The 21010-nt window shown below is 58.4% G+C and overlaps 1 protein-coding gene across 6 annotated transcripts in view; it reads left to right on the forward strand.

Annotated features, from left to right (window-relative positions):
* The window catches only part of FAM53A (family with sequence similarity 53 member A), a 24492-nt gene extending 3488 nt beyond the window's left edge, over positions 1–21004 (forward strand). For 2 of the 6 annotated variants that reach the window (XM_081812789.1, XM_081812788.1), the window contains exons 2-4: positions 8608–8940; positions 16782–16836; positions 18527–21004. In XM_081812789.1, the coding sequence (XP_081668915.1) occupies positions 8770–8940; positions 16782–16836; positions 18527–19419 (1119 nt within the window). In that variant the 5' untranslated portion in view covers positions 8608–8769 and the 3' untranslated portion in view covers positions 19420–21004. The other 4 variants (XM_081812790.1, XM_081812791.1, XM_031022010.2 and 1 more) reach the window with 4 other exon arrangements.
* The last annotated feature ends 6 nt before the right edge of the window (positions 21005–21010 follow it).

Below are 21010 nucleotides of genomic sequence, written 5' to 3' on the forward strand. Positions count from 1 at the left end.
GGACGGGGCCTGGGCTGGAGCGCCTCCTTGCGGGCATCCTCACTCCACCTCGGTACCTGGGCTGGGAAGGCTGAGTGGCAGGGCCCCGCAGGCTCTCGGTCTCCCCGAGCGCAGTGACTTTGTGACTTTAGGGCGTGTCCTGCAAGAGAGCCAGGCCGTTGTAGGGCCTCTCCCACTGGAGTCTTAGAAGTCACTGTTCCTTGTTACGGGAGCTGTGCCAAAGAATCTGCAGTCCTGTGCTCAGACTAGCACGTTACTGAGGGCTGGTTAATAGCTAATGTCCAGCCAGACCAGGTTGTTGCTCAGTGCTCCCTGAGACCTGGACCCGGTTCTCCTGTGTGAGCCGGGGGTCATGAGTCTACACGGTGGTCCTTGAGTCTGGAACGCACTCGGTCTAACAGTGTTGCTGGGCTTGCTTGCTGTTGTTTTCCATGAAAACCACCCTGGGCACCTGATGGTTCTGGGCTGGGAAACGGGCCCAGCTCTGGCCTTTCACTCCTGGGGTTGCTTTCTGTGACTTCCAAGACTCCAGTGGGAGAGGCCCTACAACGGCCTGGCTCTCTTGCAGGACACGCCCTAAAGTCACAAAGTCACTGCGCTCGGGGAGAACGAGAGCCTGGGGGGCCCTGCCACTCAGCCTTCCCTTGTTGACCGTGTGCTCTGGGGTAGTTTCTGGGCACAGCAGACTGAATGGGTACTTGCAGCTGTTCTCCCATTTCATGCTCCAGAACCCAGCATGGAGTTGCTGAGGTAGCTGGTCCAGGGCCCAGGTTTGAGCTCAGGGGTCCAGGCCGGCCAGGCCTCTGCCTGGGACTCAGGAGGCAGAGAGGCTGCGTACAGAGCCGGCTTGATCCACACACTAGGCTCCTGCAGCCCTGGCACCTGGTCGTCCATGCAAGTTCCTTGGTTTATTTATTTTATGTATATTGTTAAAGATTTTATTTATTTATTTATTTGAAGGAGAGGGGGAGAGAGAGAGAGAGAGAGAGCGCGCGCACAAGTGGGGGGAGGGGCAGAGGGAGAGAATCTCAAGCTGACTCCCCACTGAGCACAGAGCCCAACTTAGGGTTTGATCCCATGGCTCTGAGGTCATAACCTGAGCCAAAACCAAGAACTGGATGCTCATCCGACTGAGCCCCCAGGCACTGCACAGGTTCCTTTATTCTGCAAGCTTCTGTGTGGGACAGCCTGCTGCTGGTGGCCCTGGGGGCATGGCCCCGTTAGTCCCCCTGCCCTGAGGCCATGTGTGCGCAGGGCCCCTCTCAGCCTGAGCGGAGGGCCAAGATGACAGGCACAGAGGAAGCTCCCAGCCTGAAAGCAGAGACCAGAGCAGGCCGAGAGGACCGAGGGCACAGAGATGGTCTAGTGCAGGGACTGGAGAAGCTGGGGTTGTGTAGCCACGGAGGCGAGGGAGTCGCCGGAGGCCTGCGCCGGCAGCTCGCAAATGCACGGGTCCCCGGCGGGCAGACACCAAGGGGTTTTGAGATAAGGCGTGTCCCTGGAAGCCTTGGAACATGAGGTTGGGGGCCACTCCTAGAAGCAGATCAGCAGCAGATGGGCTGAGACCGAAGGTGAAGGAGGGCCAGCCCAGGCCTGCGGCGTCAACCAGCCGCTCGAAACAGACCGGGACGCGGGCAGGCAGCACTCCACAGGGATGCCAGCAAATCCTGTTAGGAAGACCCCGCCCCCAGTGCCCCTACGATTTTCCTGACCCCTGACACGGGGAGAAAGAAGACCCTGAGAGTCGCCAGGCATCCAGGGAGGAGGGACGGGGTGTGGGCGCCCCACCCGCCCGAGCGCCCTGCTCTGGAAGCTGCCAGACCAGTGCAGTCCTCGGCTCAGCTGGGCTTGCCCCCCACACCTCAGTGGAGGCTGGGGGTCCAGAAGGGCAAATGGTGTCCCCAGGTCTCGTACCGAACTGAGCTTGTCGACTTTTATCCTCCTTTTGGGGAGGAGTTTGTATCGGGCAGAGCCTTTGCGAGCGAGAAAAGGCAGGTTATTAACTTTGGGGAACAGACTGCACCGTGTGGCTCAGCTGGGAGTGCTATTTATAGGGATGTGATAAGGTCCGTGGTGGCTCCATGGAGTGTTCATACTGCCATTGTGGGAGGTTTGGAGGTAGAAGGTGGGGAGTCTCCGACCCTCACTGTGTTGTCGGGGAGGAGGGCGTCCCGGGCCGGGGGGGTCACAGAGGGCTGCTTCGTGCGCAGGGGCTACAGGAGGCGTCTGGTCGCTTGTGCTGCCAGAGGGGCCCGTCCTCGTGGGGGCTCGCGGGGGGCCGAGCCACCGTCCCCCACCCTTCACCTCTCTGTCCCTGGGGCCGGCGTTACCTCACCTGGCCCCTGGCTTCTGGCCTGCCCATGTCTGGCCTCGGTGCCCAGAGTCCTGGCTTAGCCCCCGCCTGCCCCCACCGGTCTCCGGGCACCTCCTGCTCAGCCTCAGTCTTGGCTTCCTTCTCTGAGCGCCCCCCGCACCGGTTGGCTGCTGCTTGCTCTTCGCGCCTGCCCCCAGCTGGCTTGGTTTGTCTCCTGCCTTTCCCAAGGGCAGCGCATTCCCTCAGGGCCAGGACACTGTCCTGAGCGGCTCCGTCCCTGGCTCTTCTGCTGACCATGACGTTCCATCCTGATGGTTGGATCTCTTATACAGGGAGCTGGCTTGGCATTGTGGATTGAATTGTGTCCCCTAAAAGACAGGCTCAACAGGACCTGTGCATGGGACCTTATTTGGAAGTAGGCCTTTGCAGATGTAATTAAGATGTAAATTAAGGTGAGGCCATACTGCTTTAGGGTGGACCCCAATCTGATCACCGGTGCCCTTAAAAGAAGAAATGCAGAGATACGAGACAGGGAGACGGCCGTGGGGAGAGGGCCGTGGGAACTCGGCCGTGGGAGAACATGTGGCGCAAGAGCAAGCCCAGGGCACCAGGGATCACTGGCTATGACCAGGAGCTGGGAGAGAAGCAGGGAACCCGTAGCCTGTGGGGCCCCCAAAGGAGCCAGCCCTGCCCGCATCTTGACTTCCCACTTCTGGCCTCCGGTTCCCGGCGGCCCCCAGAAGCTACTACACTTAGATTCCAGTGCACATCCAGTGGTACCCCAAGCCACGGCTTTGCCTTCGTGCTTTCAGTCACTCACGGTCAGTGCAGTCCAGAAGTTGGTGATCCGCCCTCTGACGTGTGGTCAGAAGGTCCACGGTAGCCTGGTGCTAGGTCACAAGGCCCATGTCACTCCCCTCCTTCACCTCACGTGGGCGACTTTATTAGTTCTTATTTTAAATTTTTTTAGAGCGTGGGGGGAGGGGTAGAGAGACACTCAAGCAGACTTCCCGCTGAGCAGGGAGCCCCACACGGCTGGATCTCACGACCCTGAGATCACGACCTGAGCCGAAGCCAAGAGTCAACTGCTCAACCAACTGAGCCACCTGGGTGCCCCTCATGATAAAATGTGGGCACTATGTCATCTCCATCGTCACAAGAAGGGTGAGTGCAGGACATGTAGAGAGTCTAGAGAGAGACAACTTGTATCACAATGTACAGTTACACTCGTTCTAGTTTATTATTATTCTTGTTAATCTTTTGCTGTACCAACTTACAAATTAAACTTCATCACAGGTATGGATGCACAGAAGAAAACGGTACAGTTATCCCTTGAATAGCACAGGGTTTAGGGGTGTCAAAAATCCATGTAGAACCTAGGAACCCCCCAAAACCTACCCGCCTTACCGATGACGTAAACAGTTCATCAACACCCATTTTGTGTCTTACAGGTTATATGCTGTATTCTTGCGATAAAGTAAGCTGGAGAAAAGGGAATGCTATTGAGATCATAAGGAAGAGACATTTCTAGTGCTCTCCTATATTTATGGAAAAAAAGCCCCACTTTGAGCCCGCGCAGTTCAAACCGTGTTGTTCGGGGTTGACAGCATCTGTAGGGTTCGGGACCGTCTGTGGTTTCAGGCGTTTTGGGGGGCCTGCCGTAGGAACACGTGATGTCATGCATTTCTTCTCAGAGGAAATGAAACTGTTGCATGCCTGGCACTCCTTCCCCATCTTTGCGGCTTCTGGAAGATGCCACCAGCCGCCTGGTGCAGTCCCTTCTACATGGTGGTTTTTCTGCTGCTTTCTTACCGCAGATGCGCCCTGCACCACACCGTGGCCCTCCACTTGCCAGGGTCACGCCGGCCGGCCCTTGCATTCGGACATAGTGCACTTCACTTTGTTCTTTTGAACCTCTGTGTGAGTTGTGACGGAGTGTGGCGTGCCACGTTTGGCGTCGCTGTGCCCCCTGCAGGCCGCGGCCCGCACCCCCGTCTGCCAGACACTCAGCCCGAGTTGGACGGTCTGGGGGTCATGTGCCGAGCGGTGCTGGTGTCCGGTCCGCGGGGCTTGTTCAGATTGCGGTGCGTGTGCCCTGGAGCCCGCTCTCTGACCGGGTCAGGAGTTGGGGGAGGTTGTCACGTCTCCTCTGCCCCCTCCGGGCTGGCCCACGCCCCACTCCCGTGTTTCGTGCCCCCAACACCGTGGGAGAACACTGACCAGTTCCTTCGTGCACTTCACCCCGCGTGGCTCTGTCGGACTTTTCCTCAGTCCGGGCAGAGCCCCGGGTGCAGGCGGCTGCTGCATCCTGCCCGCACGCCACACGCTGTCAGCTGTCCCGGGACCCACCTGCTGCGCTGCTGGGGCTGCCGTCTGCCAGTCTCCCCGCACACGAGGCCGGTTCCCGCCCTGTCATCAGCGAGTATCTCGTAGGGAGATGCTTGCACACCGTGTGAGGGTCACCCACCAGTGTGGTGTTCGCGGATGACTCTTGCCTGAACCAGCGTGGGGTGTTTGTCACACGCTGACTTAAGGACGGAATCCGTCATTCCGTCTGCACTCCTTGGTCTGCACTCTGCCCGAGGGACGAGCTTCCCTCCTCTACTTACCGATCTTTGCCAGCTAAAATTTACATCAGTACAGACTCGTGGGCTCTTGCTTTATTCTGTGGAGTGGAACCCTCACCTCCTGGGAGCCCTGGCCCCATTCTCTGCACACGTCCTGGCGTTCTGCATCTCGTCCGCGCCCCAGTCCTGGAAACCCGCTGTCTCCCCAAGGGGCGTGTGGCCTGGTTTCCCAGTGAAATGCTGGTCATGTTGTAGTTTCCTCACGTTTTGCTGTGGCTGCGGTAGTCTTTCCAGGGTCGTGCGTGCCGTGTGCTGCTAGGAGGGTTTGACAGGAGGATGGGAGAGCCCCCGAGCGGTGGGCGTGGCAGGCATGGGAGGCAAAGGGCAGGGCCTTGGCCGTTGTGGGTGGGTGTGATTGCAGCAGAGCTGGTCAGGCTGGAGGGGCCCTGGTAACGCCTGTGTCCTGTGAAGGAGGTTCTAAGTTGGAACTCAGGGAGAATTTGTGGGGAGAGGCAGTGAGAACCAGGCCAGGTTGCAGGCTTGGTGGGTCCTGCCCAAATGACCGTGGGTGAGTGGTGCAGGCATGGGGGTGTGGCTGGCTGGCTCTGATTTGGCTCCCCGGTTCTACACGCACTTAAGTAGGGCCACTCCCAGAGCACAGAGACGCTCCCCTGGGGAACCGATGGGCCCTGGCCTGGGCTTCGGGGTCCCCGGCTGTGCTGGGGCAGGTGGCTGTCCCTGGCTAGGACGGTGGGAGCCCAGGAGAGCTGCTGGTGAACAGCGCAGACAGTGAGTGCTTCTCCTGGCCTGGAATAAGCCCGAGTGTGCACAGTGCCTTTGGTTGGGATGCGCTCACGAATTCCGGGGCCCTTGGTGAGCCCGTCCACATGCTCCACTGAAGGGAGAGCCCTGTGCCATCCCTTGGCTGCCTGGACAGGGGCCCAAGTGCAGAGCGGTGGTGGGCTGTCTCTGGGCTGCTTCCCATGCTTGCTGGGACGCCTCCTTCCCCCACTCCATAAAAGGCTAGCTTGGGGCGTGCTGTTTTATTTATTCTTTATTTTTTAAAATTTATTTTATTTTATTTTTTAAATTAATTACTGTTTTTTAAATTAACATATAACATATTATTTGTTTCAGAGGTACAGGTCTGGGATTCATCAGTCTTACACAATTCACAGCGCTCACCATAGCACATACCCTCCCCAGTGTCCATCACCCAGCCACCCCTCCCTCCCACCCCCTCCCCTCCAGCAACCCTCAGTTGAGATTAAGAGTCTCTCTTTTTATTTATTTATTTATTTATTATTTTTTTGAAAAGATTTTATTTATTTGACAGAGACACAGCGAGAGAGGGAACACAAGCAGGGGGAGTGGGAGAGGGAGAAGCAGCCTTTCTGCTGAGCAGGGAGCCCGATGTGGGGCTCGATCCCAGGACCCTGAGATCACGACCTGAGCCGAAGGCAGACGCCTAATGACTGAGCCATCCAGCCACCCCTCTCTTTTTTTTTTTTTTAAAGATTTTACTTATTTGACAGAGCGAGCGTGAGCACAAGTAGGGGGAGTGGGAGAGGGAGAGGGAGAAGCAGACTCCCCGCTCAAGGAGCCCCATGCAGGACTCAGTCCCAGGACCCTGGGATCATGACCTGAGCCGAAGGCAGAGGCTTAACCAACTGAGCCACCCAGGTGCCCCTGGAGTCTCTCATGGTTTGTCTCCCTCTCTGGTTTTGTCTTTTTTCATTTTTCCTCTCTTCCCCTATAATCCTCTGTTTTGTTTCTTAAATTCCACATATTAGTGAGATCATATTGTCTTTCTCTGATTGACTTATTTCGCTCAGCATAATACTCTCTAGTTCCATCCACGTCGTTACAAATGGCAAGATTTCATTTTTTTGATGGCTGCATAATATTCCATTGTATATATATATACCACATCTTCTTTATCCATTCATCTGTCGATGGACATCTTGGCTCTTTCCACAGTTTGGCTATTGTGGACATTGCCGCTATAAACATCGGGGTGCACGTACCCCTTCGGATCACTACGTTTGTATCTTTGGGGTAAATACCCAGTAGTGCAATTGCTGGGTCGTAGGGTAGCTCTATCTTCAACTTTTTGAGAACCTCCATACTCTTCCAGAGTGGCTGCACAAGCTTGCATTCCCATCAACAGTGTAGGAGGGTTCCCCTTTCTCCGCATCCTCGCCAACATCTGTAGTCTCCGGACTTGTTAATTTTAGCTATTCTGACTGGTGTGTGGGGGGATCTCATTGGGCACTGTTAGGGCAGTGTCTGTTCACTCCCGTGGAGAGTGCATGTGTGTGTATGCAGGGGTGCAGGAGGGTGTGAGTCTCGCTGGTCTCTGGCAGCGTCTGTAGAAAGGCTTTCTGCTGGGGTCCGCCGGTGCATTCTGCCGGCAGTTTCCGTAAAGCTGCGTGCTCCTTGCACTTCTGGCCGTGATGGGGGCTGCCGGCACCGTGTGGGAGGTGTTGCTCGTGCAGACATCCTAAGGGATGCTGCCCTGGGGCGTGACTCAGTGGGGTTGGGGTGGGGCCTCTGCCTTGTGCATGGTCTGCTGGGCCCGAGGAGGCCTCTGGGAAGGGGGGCCTCAAAGCCTGCTACGGGTTAGGGGCCCGAACTCGACATTCTGGAGGGTCTGTCACTGCTCTCATTTTTTAATTTCTGAGAGCTCTTTTCGTTTTTCTTTAAATGCTTCCTTTTTTTTTTTTTAAGATTTTATTTATTTATTTGAGAGAGAGTGAGAGCAAGAGAGCACAGGCAGGGTGAGGGACAGAGGGAGAAGCAGACTCCATGCTGAGTAGGGATCCCGACATGGGGCTCGATCCCAGGACCCTGGGATCATGACCTGAGCCGAAGGCAGACGCTTAACGACTGAGCCACCCAGGTGCCCCTAAATACTTATTTTTAAGGATATTCTGATCTTATTTTGTGGACCGGGCGCCTTCTCCATTTGAGGGCAGGACCGATGCTGTTTCCTCTGGGTGGCTGGGGCCCTCCTGTCTGGTCGGCGCTCTCATGGCTTCTGAGGCAGGTGGCCCTGCTTGCGCTCGGCAGCGGGCTGCTAAGAAGGTGGAAGCTGGGGATGGCGGGTGGGTGGTGGGCTACACGGGGGCTCAGGGCCCTCCCCTTGCTGGTATCTGTGGGCAGCCAGGTCCCAGGTGCAGCGTGAGCGCCCACTCCTGGGAATGGAGGGCCCTGTGCCCCCACTGAGCTGCCCCTGCAACCCCCACCCAGGGGCCTGGGGCCGGGCTCTGCACCCCCTGTGCCTCCCACGCGGGGTCAGCTGGACAGAGTGGGGAGGGGTGTGTAACGCTGCAGGGGGGACAGTGGTGCATGGGGGTTCAGTAGTTCTCAACCAGCTGTTCCTCGGGTGTAGGATGTGGCTTCCTGCCACTGTCCAGCTTCCCCATGTCTCTCCTCCTGTCTGCTCTGCCCACTGCGGGGCGGGGGTGGGGTGGCCTTTTCTGCTGCTTCCACCGGGGCTTTGGGAGGACTGGATCTCAGGTGTGCACTTAACCTCCGTCCTTCCACCAGAATGCCACTCCTAGTACAGTTTCCCGGGGAGCTCATACGGTAGTTGTAAAGCAGGAGGGTTTTCATCAGGCGGAGGTAACAAATATTCTGCACACAAAGTACTCAGCATAGAACAGGAACACTGATCCAGTGGTTTTGCGTGTAATCACTTCTTTCTCTTTCCCGCAAACACAGGTGCAGAGTTCTGAAGAGTCCTTGGAAATGGATCACTCATCTGTAAAGCGGAAATCCACCTTGAGGGTCAGCTCTGACCCAGCAGCGGCCCAGGCCTCCTGAAGCCTGCTGCTCTGAACCCCAGTGCCCATCGGTACAGACTGAGGACACGGGTGCCTGACCATGGTCACACTCATCACTGAGAAGCTGCAGAACCAGAGCCTGGATGACCTTGCCCGCAAGAGCTACGATGCTGGCCCGGGAAGTTGGCCGCGGCAGCAACACACAGGACCCTGTCCCCCGCCAAGGGTCTGGGGGAGATTGCCCAAGCTGGATGGAGGATGTGCGGCCAAGGTCTGAGGGGACGTGGCGGGAGGAGGCTGGAGGGGGCTGTGTCCCGGGGCCGTGTTGTGCACGCGCAGCCCCCACATCTCCTCAGCGTCCTGATGATGGGTTTCTCATGAAAAAAACACCAGCTTTTAATGAATGTCCAGCCGACTCCTAGAAGTATGCCAGTCCTAAGTGCGCAGCATGCAGATCTTCATACCTGTTAAACGTCTCTCTGAGCAAGCGGTGCCTGCCCCCACCCTGATGTCCCTCGTGCTGGCACCAGGCCCCCTGACAGCCTCCGTCCTGAGTGGGCTCCATAGCTTTGTCACTTGGGTTTGAAGTTCGAGTAGGTGGAGCCGTTTTTCAGGGTCGTGTTAACATGACTTTCAGGACTGTCCTGGTTCGACTGTAGGTCTGGACAGAGGTGGCCGAGTGTGCGGCCCCACATGGTGCTTGGAGGCCTCCTGAGCCCCACATGGTGCTTGGAGGTCTCTGGCCTCCCTCACTGATGCCGGGCGCCCAGAGACGCGCTGGTGCAGCCCGGCTGCGAGTCAGGCCTCCCAGAGGCAGCGGGAAGCTGTGATTCCAGGCCTTTGTTCTGGGCTCGGGCCCACCGTCACAGCGGCTGGTTTTGAGGTTCTGAGGCTCAGCGCTGCAGACAGAGTGCCAGGGACGGGAGGTGGGCCCGTGTCCGCAGCCCAGGGGGGTCAGGGGCGCCCCGGGGCCTTTGTGGGGCGCTGCTGTCTGGCCTCGAGCTCGGAGCCCTGATGGGATTCCAGCGGCCACCATGCACGTGTTCCCGTCTTCGCTTGTGCTCAAGTGCGGAAACCGCTTCCTGGAGACTAAGCCAGACTGGGGCTGTGGCGCAGCGTGGCCGCCGATGGCCACATGCCCGTCAGAAGGTGTGCCCGGGAGCTGGTGGCCAGGGGCTGTGTGGCTTTGCTGGGGAGACGGGCCAAGGATCGGGCCTGCAGGGCCCCCGCGGAGGAGCGGACATGGCTGATCCTAGCAGGTTTGGGGAACACGCCGCCCCTCGGACAGAGAGAAGGACCGTTGTGAGCACCCCGCGCAGGAGTGGGGGCACACGGTCAGCCCGCCCTCCCTCCCCCCACTGGCCCTGCCCGCGGGCTCCGTGTTCTGTGTTCCGTTCTGTTGCCGTTGGGGGTGATTTGTTTGTTTCGTCAAGACTCGTGGTTTTGAGAAGATGGCCTGTTAACATGGTAGGTTTTTCTTCCTGAAATGGGAGAACAGACCTTTCCTGTCCCCAAATCTACATCTTGAATTTTACGAGGAGCCATTTTGCGGTTGGAAGCAGGGTTCTGGTGTGTGTGGTGGGGCCAGCTGTGGCCCGGGGGGCGGGGGGCGCCGCGGGGGCGGGGCGCATGCTGTGGGTCAGCGGAGCCCACACGAAGGTGTTCATTAGACAGACTACCCTGGCAAGACCCATCCTACCTGTGATTCTTCCCATTGTGACGCAAATAGATTTACTTTGTGTGCATTTACAACGTAATGTTTGGAAGAGAATTTCCTCTTACCGGTAGGCATTTTGCCGACTTCCCGGGGAGGCTTGTCCCTGAATCTGCATGGTTTCTGCTGCATGACTGCAGACGCTTTGTTTATAGAAACCTGCTGTTTCTATGTTCACTTTTAAAAATGAGGTGTAACTTACAGGCAGCGGAAGGCACAAATGGCCCTCTCTTTTCAAGCAAGAAGTCTCTGTCGTCTCTGTCACCCATTTGATGTTGGGCTTTTAGTTTATGTGGCTCTCCAGTGTCACTTTATAGTAAGGACGGTGTGGTCAGCTCTGCAGAGGGAACTTGGCAGCTGTGTCCCTGGGGGTCAGCGGTTTAGCTGTGAGCCGGCTCCCCGAAGGTACTTGCACGTGTCTCAGCACACGCTACTCGTAACGTTCACTGAAAGAGTCAGCAGCTTAAAAAGCCAATTTGTTGTATAAGAATAGAAATTGAAGTTTTCGAAGGCGACTAACGTTAGTATTTTCATGGCAAAATCTGAACATAGGTCGGAGGCGAGCGTTAGAGACCTTGAGGTCGGCACCGTCAGCCCCTGGCCCCGTGTTCCGTCTGTGCCTTCAGCCACGGCCCTCCTGCGGCTGTCTCACGGCGAGCTCTAGACGGTTTTCCTCGGAATATTTCCATATATGTCTCTACAGATGTCTTCTCGGGTGTCCCCTGTCCCGGGGGTGTTGTGCAGACCGCCCTGTGCCCTGTGTGACGGCCTCTAGTTCCATGTGGCTTTTTAAATTGAAGTTAAAGTTAATTAGAATTAAACGTAATGAACAATGCTGTTTTTCATTTGCACTGGACACACGTCAGGTGCCCCCGTGTTTGGTGTGGCCAGTGGCCGCCCTAGTGGGCAGTGCAGATGGCTGCCCCTCATCCCAGGAAGTTCTCCTGGACTGGGCGTGGTCAGACCCCGTGGGATAGACTGCCTTCTGTCTGCCGTTTGTCTGTCGGTGGACATCTGGGTTGCTTCTGCTTGTCCGCTGTTTTCAGTACTGCTGCTCCAAGTGTTTGTGTGCGGGTTTCTGCTTGGACAGGCGTCTTCGTTTCTCTTCGTGTTCATGCAGCAGTGGGACCTGTGGGTCGTATTGTGACTCCGTTTAACCTTCTGAGAAACCGAGCTCTGCTCCACAGCAGCGACACCATTGCACATCCCGCCAGGCGGGAGCGTCCTGATCGCTCCTCTTCCTCCTTAACACCTGCAGTTGTCCCTCGTTTTGAGTCTCGCCGCCCTAGGAGGTGCTCTCTCCTTGTGGTTTGAGCTGAGCTTCCCTCTCGACTGCTGACGTCAAGCGCTTTTCTCGTGCCTGCCGGCCGTCGGTGAATCTTCTTTGAAGAAATAGCTCTTCAAGTCCTTTGCCCATTGAAAATTTGGGTTGTCTGTCTTTTTATTTTTGAGTTGTTAGAATTCTTTATATAGTCTGATCCCTAATTGGATATGTGATTTGAAAAAACATTTTTCTGTCCTGTGGGTGTTTTTCTTAATGGTGTTCTTTGAAGCACAAAAGCTTTTATTTTATCGAAGTCCAGCCGATCTCTTTTGCCTTTTGTCTTCTGTGCTTTTAGTGTCATATCTAAGAATCCTTGGCCAAATCCAAGGCCATGAAGATTTACTCTTACGTTTTCCTCTAAAAGTTTTATAGTTTTAGCTCTTACATTTGGGTCTTTGATCCCTTTCGAGCTACTTTTAGTGTGTGGTGTGAGGTAGGGGCCCAACTTTGTTCTTTCATGTGTGGATCCCAGTTGACCCAGCACCATCTGTTGAAAAGACTCTTCCTTCCCTTTGAGTGGTCCTTGGCACCCTTGTCAAACGTTTACATTTTTAAAAACAAAGTCTTTGAAACCTAGTGTGTACTTTACACTTAAGCAGATCTCAATTTGGACACCAATTTTCATTATAGAAATATCTGATCTGTATTTAGATTTCATGAAATTTATAGTTGAAAACGTAGATTTCACATACTCCAGTTGTTCTAAGCACACTGAGAAGTTTTCCAAAAAATTGAATTATTAGTTTTAAAACTGAAATTCAAGATAGTTAAATGTAAATAAAATTGGAAATCACTAAACATTTGGTGCCTTTGTCTCTGTAGCCTTGTGCCCCTCTGGTCGCTCACGCATCCCTCCCCGAGTACTGTCACATGCCGCGTGGTCAGGCGCAGGTGGTGGGAGCGGGAGGCCCAACAGGGCACCTCATCCAGTCCTGAGGGGTTGATCCCTTTTGAGGGTCTCTGCCCTGTCAGCCAGAGAGCTGACGTTTGTCTCGAGGGTCAGTGTCCCCCGGGTCCCGTCGCTCCGTCAGCCCAGATGTGGGGAGTGCTCTGTGCGCCTGGCCATGCTATGCTTAGTGCCTCTCCGTGGACGTTCCGGTCGACCCTGTGTCCTCTCTGTCCTCACCCCATTCAGTGGGGCTGGCTCCTTCATTTTATGGTCCTTTTTCTCTGGCCTCAGGTGCATTCTTCTGATCAGCGGGGTGAGGTCGGCTCTTCCTGCATTGCCTCTGTGAGGCTTGGGGGACGTAGGCTGGTCTAACTGTGACCAAAAAGGCCTAGAAGCACATGAGTTTGTGTCCGGTTCCCACCGCCCCTTCCCCTGCCCAGACAGGACAGTGAGCGCCTTGAGAAATCGGGCCCGTGTCTTCAGGCTTCTGGTATTTTCCATAGCTGGTGCACTGGGTCGTATTGGCGAATGCCGGCTGCCCCAGTGAGTGTGGGTGGGGGACCTGGGGCAGCTCCGTCAGGGGGCACATTCTGTGGTGACGGGAATGCTCCCCGCTGTCCAAGTACGTGGCCCCTTAAAGCACGTGTTTATTGGGCCCTGAGATGTGGCTGGGGTGTCGGGGAGCTGAATTTGTATTTTATATAATTGAAGTTTAAATTTCAGTAGCTGCTGACTGTCGTGTGGGGCAGCTCAGATAGAGAGTGAACTCAGTAACCCAAGTGTCAGCCGTCCCCCACGTGGACCCTCTGTGGCCACACCGCGTTCCCTCCAACCAAGCTCTCCCATCTCCATGATTTGTCATTTCAAGGATGATCTGTGCGAAGTCCATGACCTTTGGGGAGGGGCCTTCTTTGCTCCTCACGATGCCCTGGAGATGCATCCGGGCGGTTTCGTGGTTGCACTCACGTAAGGGCGTACCATTCACCCGCTGAAGGCTTGTTGCAGTTCTGATAAAAATCCCACTACGGTATTTGTGGAACTTGGCAAGCTGACCCTACAGTTCTCAAGTGAGCTGTAGCTTCTCTGGTTCATTCGTTTACAACCTGAGGCCGCGGCATCACCATGTGCTGCCCTTCCCGAGGGGCTTGTGTTCCCCTGGGAAGATAGACGCAGCCAGCCCTGGGACCGCAGGTGGGGGCTGTGTGGAGCTGCAGGGGCGGCAGAGAGGAGAGGAGGTGTGGTGGGGGCTGTGCACTGCAGAGGAGGGGGGGGTCTTGGGGCCTCAGGGGAGGAGGATGTGCAAGCAGGGGGGTGGGCAGGAGTCACTGCGTGACTGCCGAAATGCCGGCAGGATCCAACAGAACCTGTCGAGGTTGTTCAGTGAACGTGGGAGTGGCTCCAGATGTCAGGTGGGAGTGTGGTTTCTCTGCAAGCAGGCAGCCTAGGGAGCCCCTAGCCTGTGCTGGTGGAAGGTAGAACAAGAAGGCAGCGTGGGTGTTGAGAGTTGACATAGGGCAGCCAGGCCTGGACCCTTGGTGGGCGGCAGGCCCGTGGGAGCAGGTGCCTGGGCTTCGGTTCTCGTGAGGGCAGGCCCAGAGCAGGTCAGGGTAGCAGGCCCACTCCACGGCGCTGCGGTGGGGTGGGGGGCTGAGGAGGAGGGTCGCGAGCTGGGGGTGTGGTGGGGGTGGACAGGCAGGAGGTTCAGCACCGCTCGCTGTGGTGTGGGCTGTCGGGGGGCCGTGTGTCCAGCAGGTACAGGCTTGGAGGGTGGGGAGTGTGGCTTTTAAAAGCCTTTTGTTGAAAACACACTTTTTTAGTGAGGTAGACGTTGCACGCAGTGGAATGGGCAGGTTGGGTTTGATGAGTTCGGCTGGATGGGTTTTGCAGGTGGTGCACACTGGTAAGGCTGTCACTACCCAGACAGGTTCTGGCCTTCTCAGGGCCCCACGCGGCCTGGCCTGTCCTGGCTCGTCCCGGGAGCGCGGCAGCTTGTACTTTGGAGTCTGGCTTCTTTCCCTGGCGGGAACTCTTGAGGGACTCACCGGGTCCGTGGTGGTTGGCGCTTCCTTCCTTCCTTCCTTTCCTCTGCGGGGCGGTCTCTGTCTTCCTCCCATGGACGTTTGGGCTCTTCCCAGGCTCTGACCGCTCTCCCCGATGACGAGGGAGATTGTGCCTCTTGTGCTGCCCAGTGGCCAGTTGTGAGTGACTTAGGCCTTTGGCCATTTTTCTGTCGGGTTGTGTGCCTTTTTTTTACTGATCTGTAGGAAGTTGTTGATACATCCTGCTATGAGTCTTTTTTGACTTGAAAATATTTTGCAAATATTTTCTCCTGTCTTATGGTTTGCCTTGTCACGGGTGACTTTCAGTGAACATAAATTCTAATTTCAACATAGACGGAAGCACCCTTGTAAGTTAGTGTGTTTTTGTATCTCGCTTAAGAAATCTTTGCTACCCTGAGTCTTGAAGTTATTCTCCTGTTTTCTTCTACAAGCATCTGTTTTACTTTAGCTTGAAGACTACACTCTCCCTGGAGCTGAGTCTTGTGTGTGGGATGAGACCAGGCCAAGAGTGGGTTTTCTTTCTTTCTTTTTTTTTTTTTTGCACGAATGTGTGGTTGACCCAGCGCCCTTTCTGGAAATGGCTGCCCTTTGTCCACCGTCAGTCGGTGGATTTCGTTGCCCAGGGGCCGCCCTGCATGTGCGTCCCACTCTCACTCCAGCCCCAGATGGGGAGACCGAGGCTTACACAGAGCAGCCGGCCTGCCCCCATCAAGGATGCTCAGGGGAGTGGACTGCAGGCCGCGTGCTGCACGGGCCGTCCCTCGGCTCTGGTGGGTGGCATCATGGCGGGTGTGGTGGGGCCGGGCCGGCCTTGGTGCCAGCCTGTGGTCTTAGCACCCCCTGGTATCCCAGGGCATGTTCAGAGGTGGCCTCGTCTGGTCAGGGCTCCTCAGCACGAGGCGGGCTGTACAGGCCCGTTCTGGACGTGGAGGCCCACAGAGAGGCCCGGGGCTAGCCCTGCTCCACTCCCCAACACAGGCGCTGTCCACAAAAGCCACGTCCTCTGCTGCCCCACGTGGCCGCCGTGGGCCTTCACGCTGAGCTGGAACTGGGCCTCCTGTGTGGAGCCACTGGAGCTCTTCCTTGATGGACAGTGCTTCTGTTCAGGTTTCCTGCTGTGTGGGGACGACGGCCCTGGGAAGGTGCTTGCTCCTGGTGCTCACCTGGGGGACAGCGGCTGGCCAACCCGGCCCGGGAGTGGGGGACATGGGGGATGGGGGCACTGGGAGGGCTGGGGGAGTGCTGTGGGGTCGCTGTGGGCACTGGGAGGGCTTTGGGGGGTGCTATGGGGGTGCTGTGGGCACTGGGAAGGCCTGGGGGGGGTTGGGGTCGCTGGTGGAGGTGGGAAGGCAGAGACAATTGAGCAGCGATGGCTCCCAGACCCCACAGGATGGTTCTGTGTCCCCACAGCACCGGGGGCTTGCCCCAGAGACCCAGCTGGATGATGGCGCCCCTGGGGCTGGGCAGGGGGAGCCCGGAAAAGCAGACACAGGCGAGCAGTCCCAGCTCGCCAGGCTGCCCCTCAGGCGCCGTGGGGGCAGATCGCAGCGGAGACCCCGAGCAGCCCTCAGGGGGCCTGGCCGGGGGGCTGGTCCGTGCAGGAGAGGCCTGAGTGGGGAGGCTGTGAGGGCGGCCCTGGCTGGCTGCGGGGAGGGCTGCCTGGGCAGGAGCCCATGGTGGTGTGCTCGCGGCTTCCGATTGCCTTCCCTCAGCTGAGTGTTGTTCGGCTTTTAAGCATCTTGATTAAGGGGCACCTGTGTGGCTCAGTCATTAAGCGACTGGGATCATTAAGCGACAGGGTCCTGGGATCGAGCCCCACATCGGGCTCCCTGCTCAGCGGGAGGCCTGCTTCTCCCTCTCCCACTCTCCTTGCTTGTGTTCCCTCTCTTGGCTGTGTCTTTCTCTGTCAAATAAATAAAAAATCTTAAAAAAAAAAGAATCTTGATTAAGAAAAAGATGTATGCTGGGGTCCATGCTTTTCCTTTTCATTGCCAAAAAATGCAGTGTTGGGGAAAAACAACTGACCTGCAGGGATGAGATCATCGCGCTACCCCTGACTTCGTGCTGTTGAGAGTTCTGCGTCCGCGTCCATGGTATTCATACTGGTTTTTCTTGTCACTTGCAGCGTTCTGCTGGGACACTGAGCAACAGGGGTCATTTGTTCCCTTTTGAGAGCAACGGTAAGTATTCGAAGCCCTGATCCGTCCTCCAGAGCTGCTGTGGCCGCGGGCCGGGGACAGTGCGTGGAGGGTGTGGACGTGGACCTGGAGTGTGATGCCCAGCCTGCTGGGCTGGCGGTCGGGGCGTGGCCCGGCCTCTCCCTCCAGTGGGGCAGGCGCCGGGCCGCTGGGCCCTCCCGGAGAGGTGCCGGCTGCGCGAGGTCGAGGCCTGCCCTGTGGGGCCCTGTGGCCACTGAAGGGAGAGCAGGGCGGGGTCAGGCTCAGTGCCGGGTGCGTGTAGCTCCCGTGTGGCCCACGTTGGGCCATCGGTGCGTGTTGGGGCTCTGCCCCCCACCACCTGAAAGGCCACCCCAAGTGTGTGTGTGTGTGCAGAGCCTGCTGCCCTCCACTCCTGGTAACCTCGGCTCTGGATGACAGGCTGTGGTGAAGCGTGTTAGCTGGGGTCTGACTCGAGTGCAGGTCCTCCCTCTGCCAGCCCTGGGCACCACGGCCATTGGCAGGAGCGCTGTGTTAGGTGGCTCTCCTGACTACCAAAGTGAAGGTTTTTTTTACCAAATTCTTGTGTGAACGGATGGAGGTAGGAAGTGTGAGCCCAGCACCGGGCCCTTGGCACTGTGTCCTCAGTGGGAGTGCCCCCCTGCACACGGGGCCAGTCCTCAACAGGGATTCCCAGGGGGTCTGACCCTGCCTCTTTGCTGCCCAGGGTCACCCCAGGGCCTTTGCTCGTGCCTTTCCCCACAGGGGTCCTCTTCCCTTGGGTCCCACTGCCTCCATGCCCAGTTTCCCAACCGGTGGTGACTGCGGAGTGGCCGGAGTCGTGGGGGCTGCTGAGCGGACTCTCAGCCGGGTCAGTGGGAGTCAGGGTTTCATGGTGCACCTTGCTGCCACACGAGGAGTCCCAGGAGACCCACTCACCTGGCTCCACCCCAGCCCCCAGTGCAGCAAAGCTCGTGATGGCGGCCCTGATGGGTGCATTCGGGGTCTGGGCACCCAAGGCGTGTGTGGAGGAGAGTCTGAGGAAGGGCTGGGGTGGGCTCCTCCCGGGGCATTGGGGGCAGGCCGGCAGAGGGAGCCCCTGGTGCTTGCATGGTGTGCGCTCACATGTGGGTCTGCGGGTGCGCGTGCTGGCCCCGGGCTGTCAGTGTCTCGTGTGAGCCTCCCAGTAGCCACGTGACGGGAGGAAGTGGAGGCTGGGGGTGGGGTCCTGGCCCCGTGCACGGTCCCTGCCTGCCGTGTGCCGTCGCTGTGCCTCCAATTTCGGGAAGCTGAGAGCTGCCTCCCAGAGAGGAGGTGAGGGGCGCCGGCCACCTGGAAGCAGCTGCCTGGTGGGCGGGCGTCTCGCGGGTGAGGTCGCACACCTGGAGGAGGCCTGGGCCACGGACAGAGAAGTGGGTGACGCAGGGCAAGTCTGTCCGTGAACCGGAAAGGAGAACGGTGTGCTCCGGTCATCTTCAGGGAGTGGGGAGCTGGCCTCGCTGAGACGTGTCTTCCTTAGAAAGTGAGGCTGGCTCCTGGGCTGCGCTGACCAGGGGGGATGCAGGCGGGGCCGGCGCTGACCGGGTCTGTGGCCGAGGAGCCACGTGAGGCTTAGTGTCAGGCCGTGTCCCCAGCCAGGCAGGGGCCTCGGGGCCTGGCAAACACTGTGCCTTGTCTCCTGCTCACCCGTCTCTTCTCTTTTGTGTTTCCTCAGAAGACAGGCGCCCCTGGAAGGTCTTAAGTGGAGGATGGCCCGTCGGGAGTCAGACGGCCACGGGCCCGCGCGGCCCAGACACAGGCCTGGGTGCCGTGAGCGCCACAGACCTCAGGGAGAGCGCAGGGCCCCCCTCGGCACCCCCTGCCAAGCGCCACTGCCGCTCCCTGTCGGAGCCGGACGAGCTGGCACGCTGCTGCTCCGCCTGGCGCCCCGGTGGCTCCAAGGTCTGGACGCCGGTATCCAAGAGGCGGGGCCACAGTGGCGGGCGCGCCAGCCTGCCTGGGAGCGCCACGCTGCTGGGCTGCGCCCCCCTGGTGGCCGGCCCCACCTCGTCCCCCGCGCCCCGGCTGCCTTCAGCCGGCGGCGGCTGCCCGGACTGCAGCGAGGGCGGCTCGGGCCCACCCTGGCGACCCGCAGGGCCCTGCGCTCTGTCCTGCAGGCGCCGCCTGTCCCTGTCGCAGGAGCACCTGGTGCAAGTGGGCACAGCCCCGCCCTCCACCGGCAGCAGCGCCTCGTCCACGCCCGAGCTGGGCCGGCGGCTGGGCCTGCTCCGGTGCCGCTCACAGCCTTGTGTGCTGGTCGGGAGGAAGTGTCGGCGCAAGCGCAGGCGTGAGGAGAGCGCCCACTGGCCGCGCCCGTCCTTGGACTTTCTGAAAATGAAACGGGTGAGGCCCGCCTTGTTGCTGCTGCGCTCACCTCGCGGGCGCCCCTCCGCGGCACGGGGCGGCTCTGCGGCCAGATGGGCCCACCCCGGCCTCGGTGGTCTGCGCCCCTCGGCGGGAGCCCAGCTCCCTGGGAGGGCGCTCTGGGCCTGGCTGGGCCTGAGGCTGCAGCGTCCCCAGCACCCCGGCCGTGTTACCTCCCGCCTGGGCGGGGGTGAGCCGTCCTGAGCCCCGGGCGTGTGTGCGCATGCAGGTGCATATGCACGTTCCTGTGCAGGCAGACATCTCGGGATCCTGGCCGCACGAGTCCCCGTGGCTCTCGGGTCCCCTGCCCTCCCTGGCGTGGGACGGCCGTGACCACCTTTCTGTATGGGAGGCCGTGGGGCAGAGTCGGCAAGCCGGGGTGCGGGACAGGCCAGTGAACGGGGTCCAGCAGTCAGGCGGGCAGGCCGGCCAGACGCAGAAGGGCAGGGTGCAGAGTCGGGCGGGGCGCTCGCACCGGCAGCCCCAAGGGAAGGAGCCCAGGAGATGGGAAGCCTGCTTGTCTTTTTTTGGAGCGAGAGCAAGCGAGCGCGAGCACATGAGCGGCATGGGCGTGGGTTGGGGGAGGGGCAGAGGGCGAGGGAGAGAGAATCTCAAGCTGAACGAAGAGCCTGCCGTGGGGCTCGATCTCTTACCCCGAGGTCCTGACCTGAGCCGAAACCAAGAGTCGGACACTCAACCAGCTGAGCCACCCAGGTGCCCTGCTTGTCTTTCTAAAACGTTTTCCCTCTTTGTTGATGTATTGTTGGGTGCCCTCTGCGCCTGGATCCTCGAGGTCCCCTGAGCCTGCCCCAGCATCTGACAGCCCCTCTGCCCGGGTCCCCAGCCTCACCGGGCTGGTGCCTTGCTTCGCCTGGCACCCCACCAGAGTTGCTGCATCACAGCCCACATTTAGCCCACATGGCTTCCACGGATCAGGCATCCCGGAGCAGCTCAGCTGGCGGCTCTGCTCAGGGTCCCCTGCACGCTCGTGCTCCATGGGCTGTGTCACCCGCAGGCTCAACAGGCCAGATGAGCCACTCCCAAGCCATCACGTGTGAGGTTTGCTGGGGGCTCACCGGGACACCATCTCGGCCTGGGATGTGTGTGGAGGTGAGCAGACCTGCACACTCAGTGTCTCTGGGGCAATCTACCAGGGCTTCCTGAAGTTACCCTTTTCTGGGAAATGGCATTGCATTTAAGGTGTCAGCTTGGGGCACAGAGTTGCCCATTGTATCTCTTAGAGAACTTTTAAAATGTTTACTCTGGTGCGTTTGTAGCTGTCTCTTTTATTCCTGATGTTGTGAATCATCAAACGTATGAGCATAGAGACGTTATTAGCAATTGTGATAGCTGATGGACACTTCTGAGGGTGACCTGGGGGATGGAGGCCAGCACCCAGCCCAGACCTCGGTCGGGCTGCAGCCCTGTCCTTCTCCAGCTCCCAGCCGCCTCTGGAAACAGAGGGCATCTCAGCGTGATGCTTTCTACTTAGACCGTCTCTGGCGCCCAGCGTGCGGTCTTCCGCCCACGGGTCTGCGGCTTTGCAGAAGCCGGGGGGTGTCTGACAGCTGGCACCATTCTGACACTACCTGCCCTGAGTGCAGACCCTGCAGCCTCACAAGACCACCCCTGCTTCAGACGCCTCCCGTACCTCCCACCCACCATCTACAAATCGGGGTTCCCACGACCCCCTCCTCGGGTTCCATAATTGGCTAGAACGGCTCACAGAACTGCGGGAAGCACCTTATACTAACTCGTGACCCATTTATCATGAAGGACACAACTCGGGACCATC

The sequence above is a fragment of the Leptonychotes weddellii genome, chromosome 2 (genome assembly GCF_054177405.1).
Source record: "Leptonychotes weddellii isolate Sample4059 chromosome 2, ASM5417740v2, whole genome shotgun sequence".
Classification (NCBI taxonomy): domain Eukaryota; kingdom Metazoa; phylum Chordata; class Mammalia; order Carnivora; family Phocidae; genus Leptonychotes; species Leptonychotes weddellii.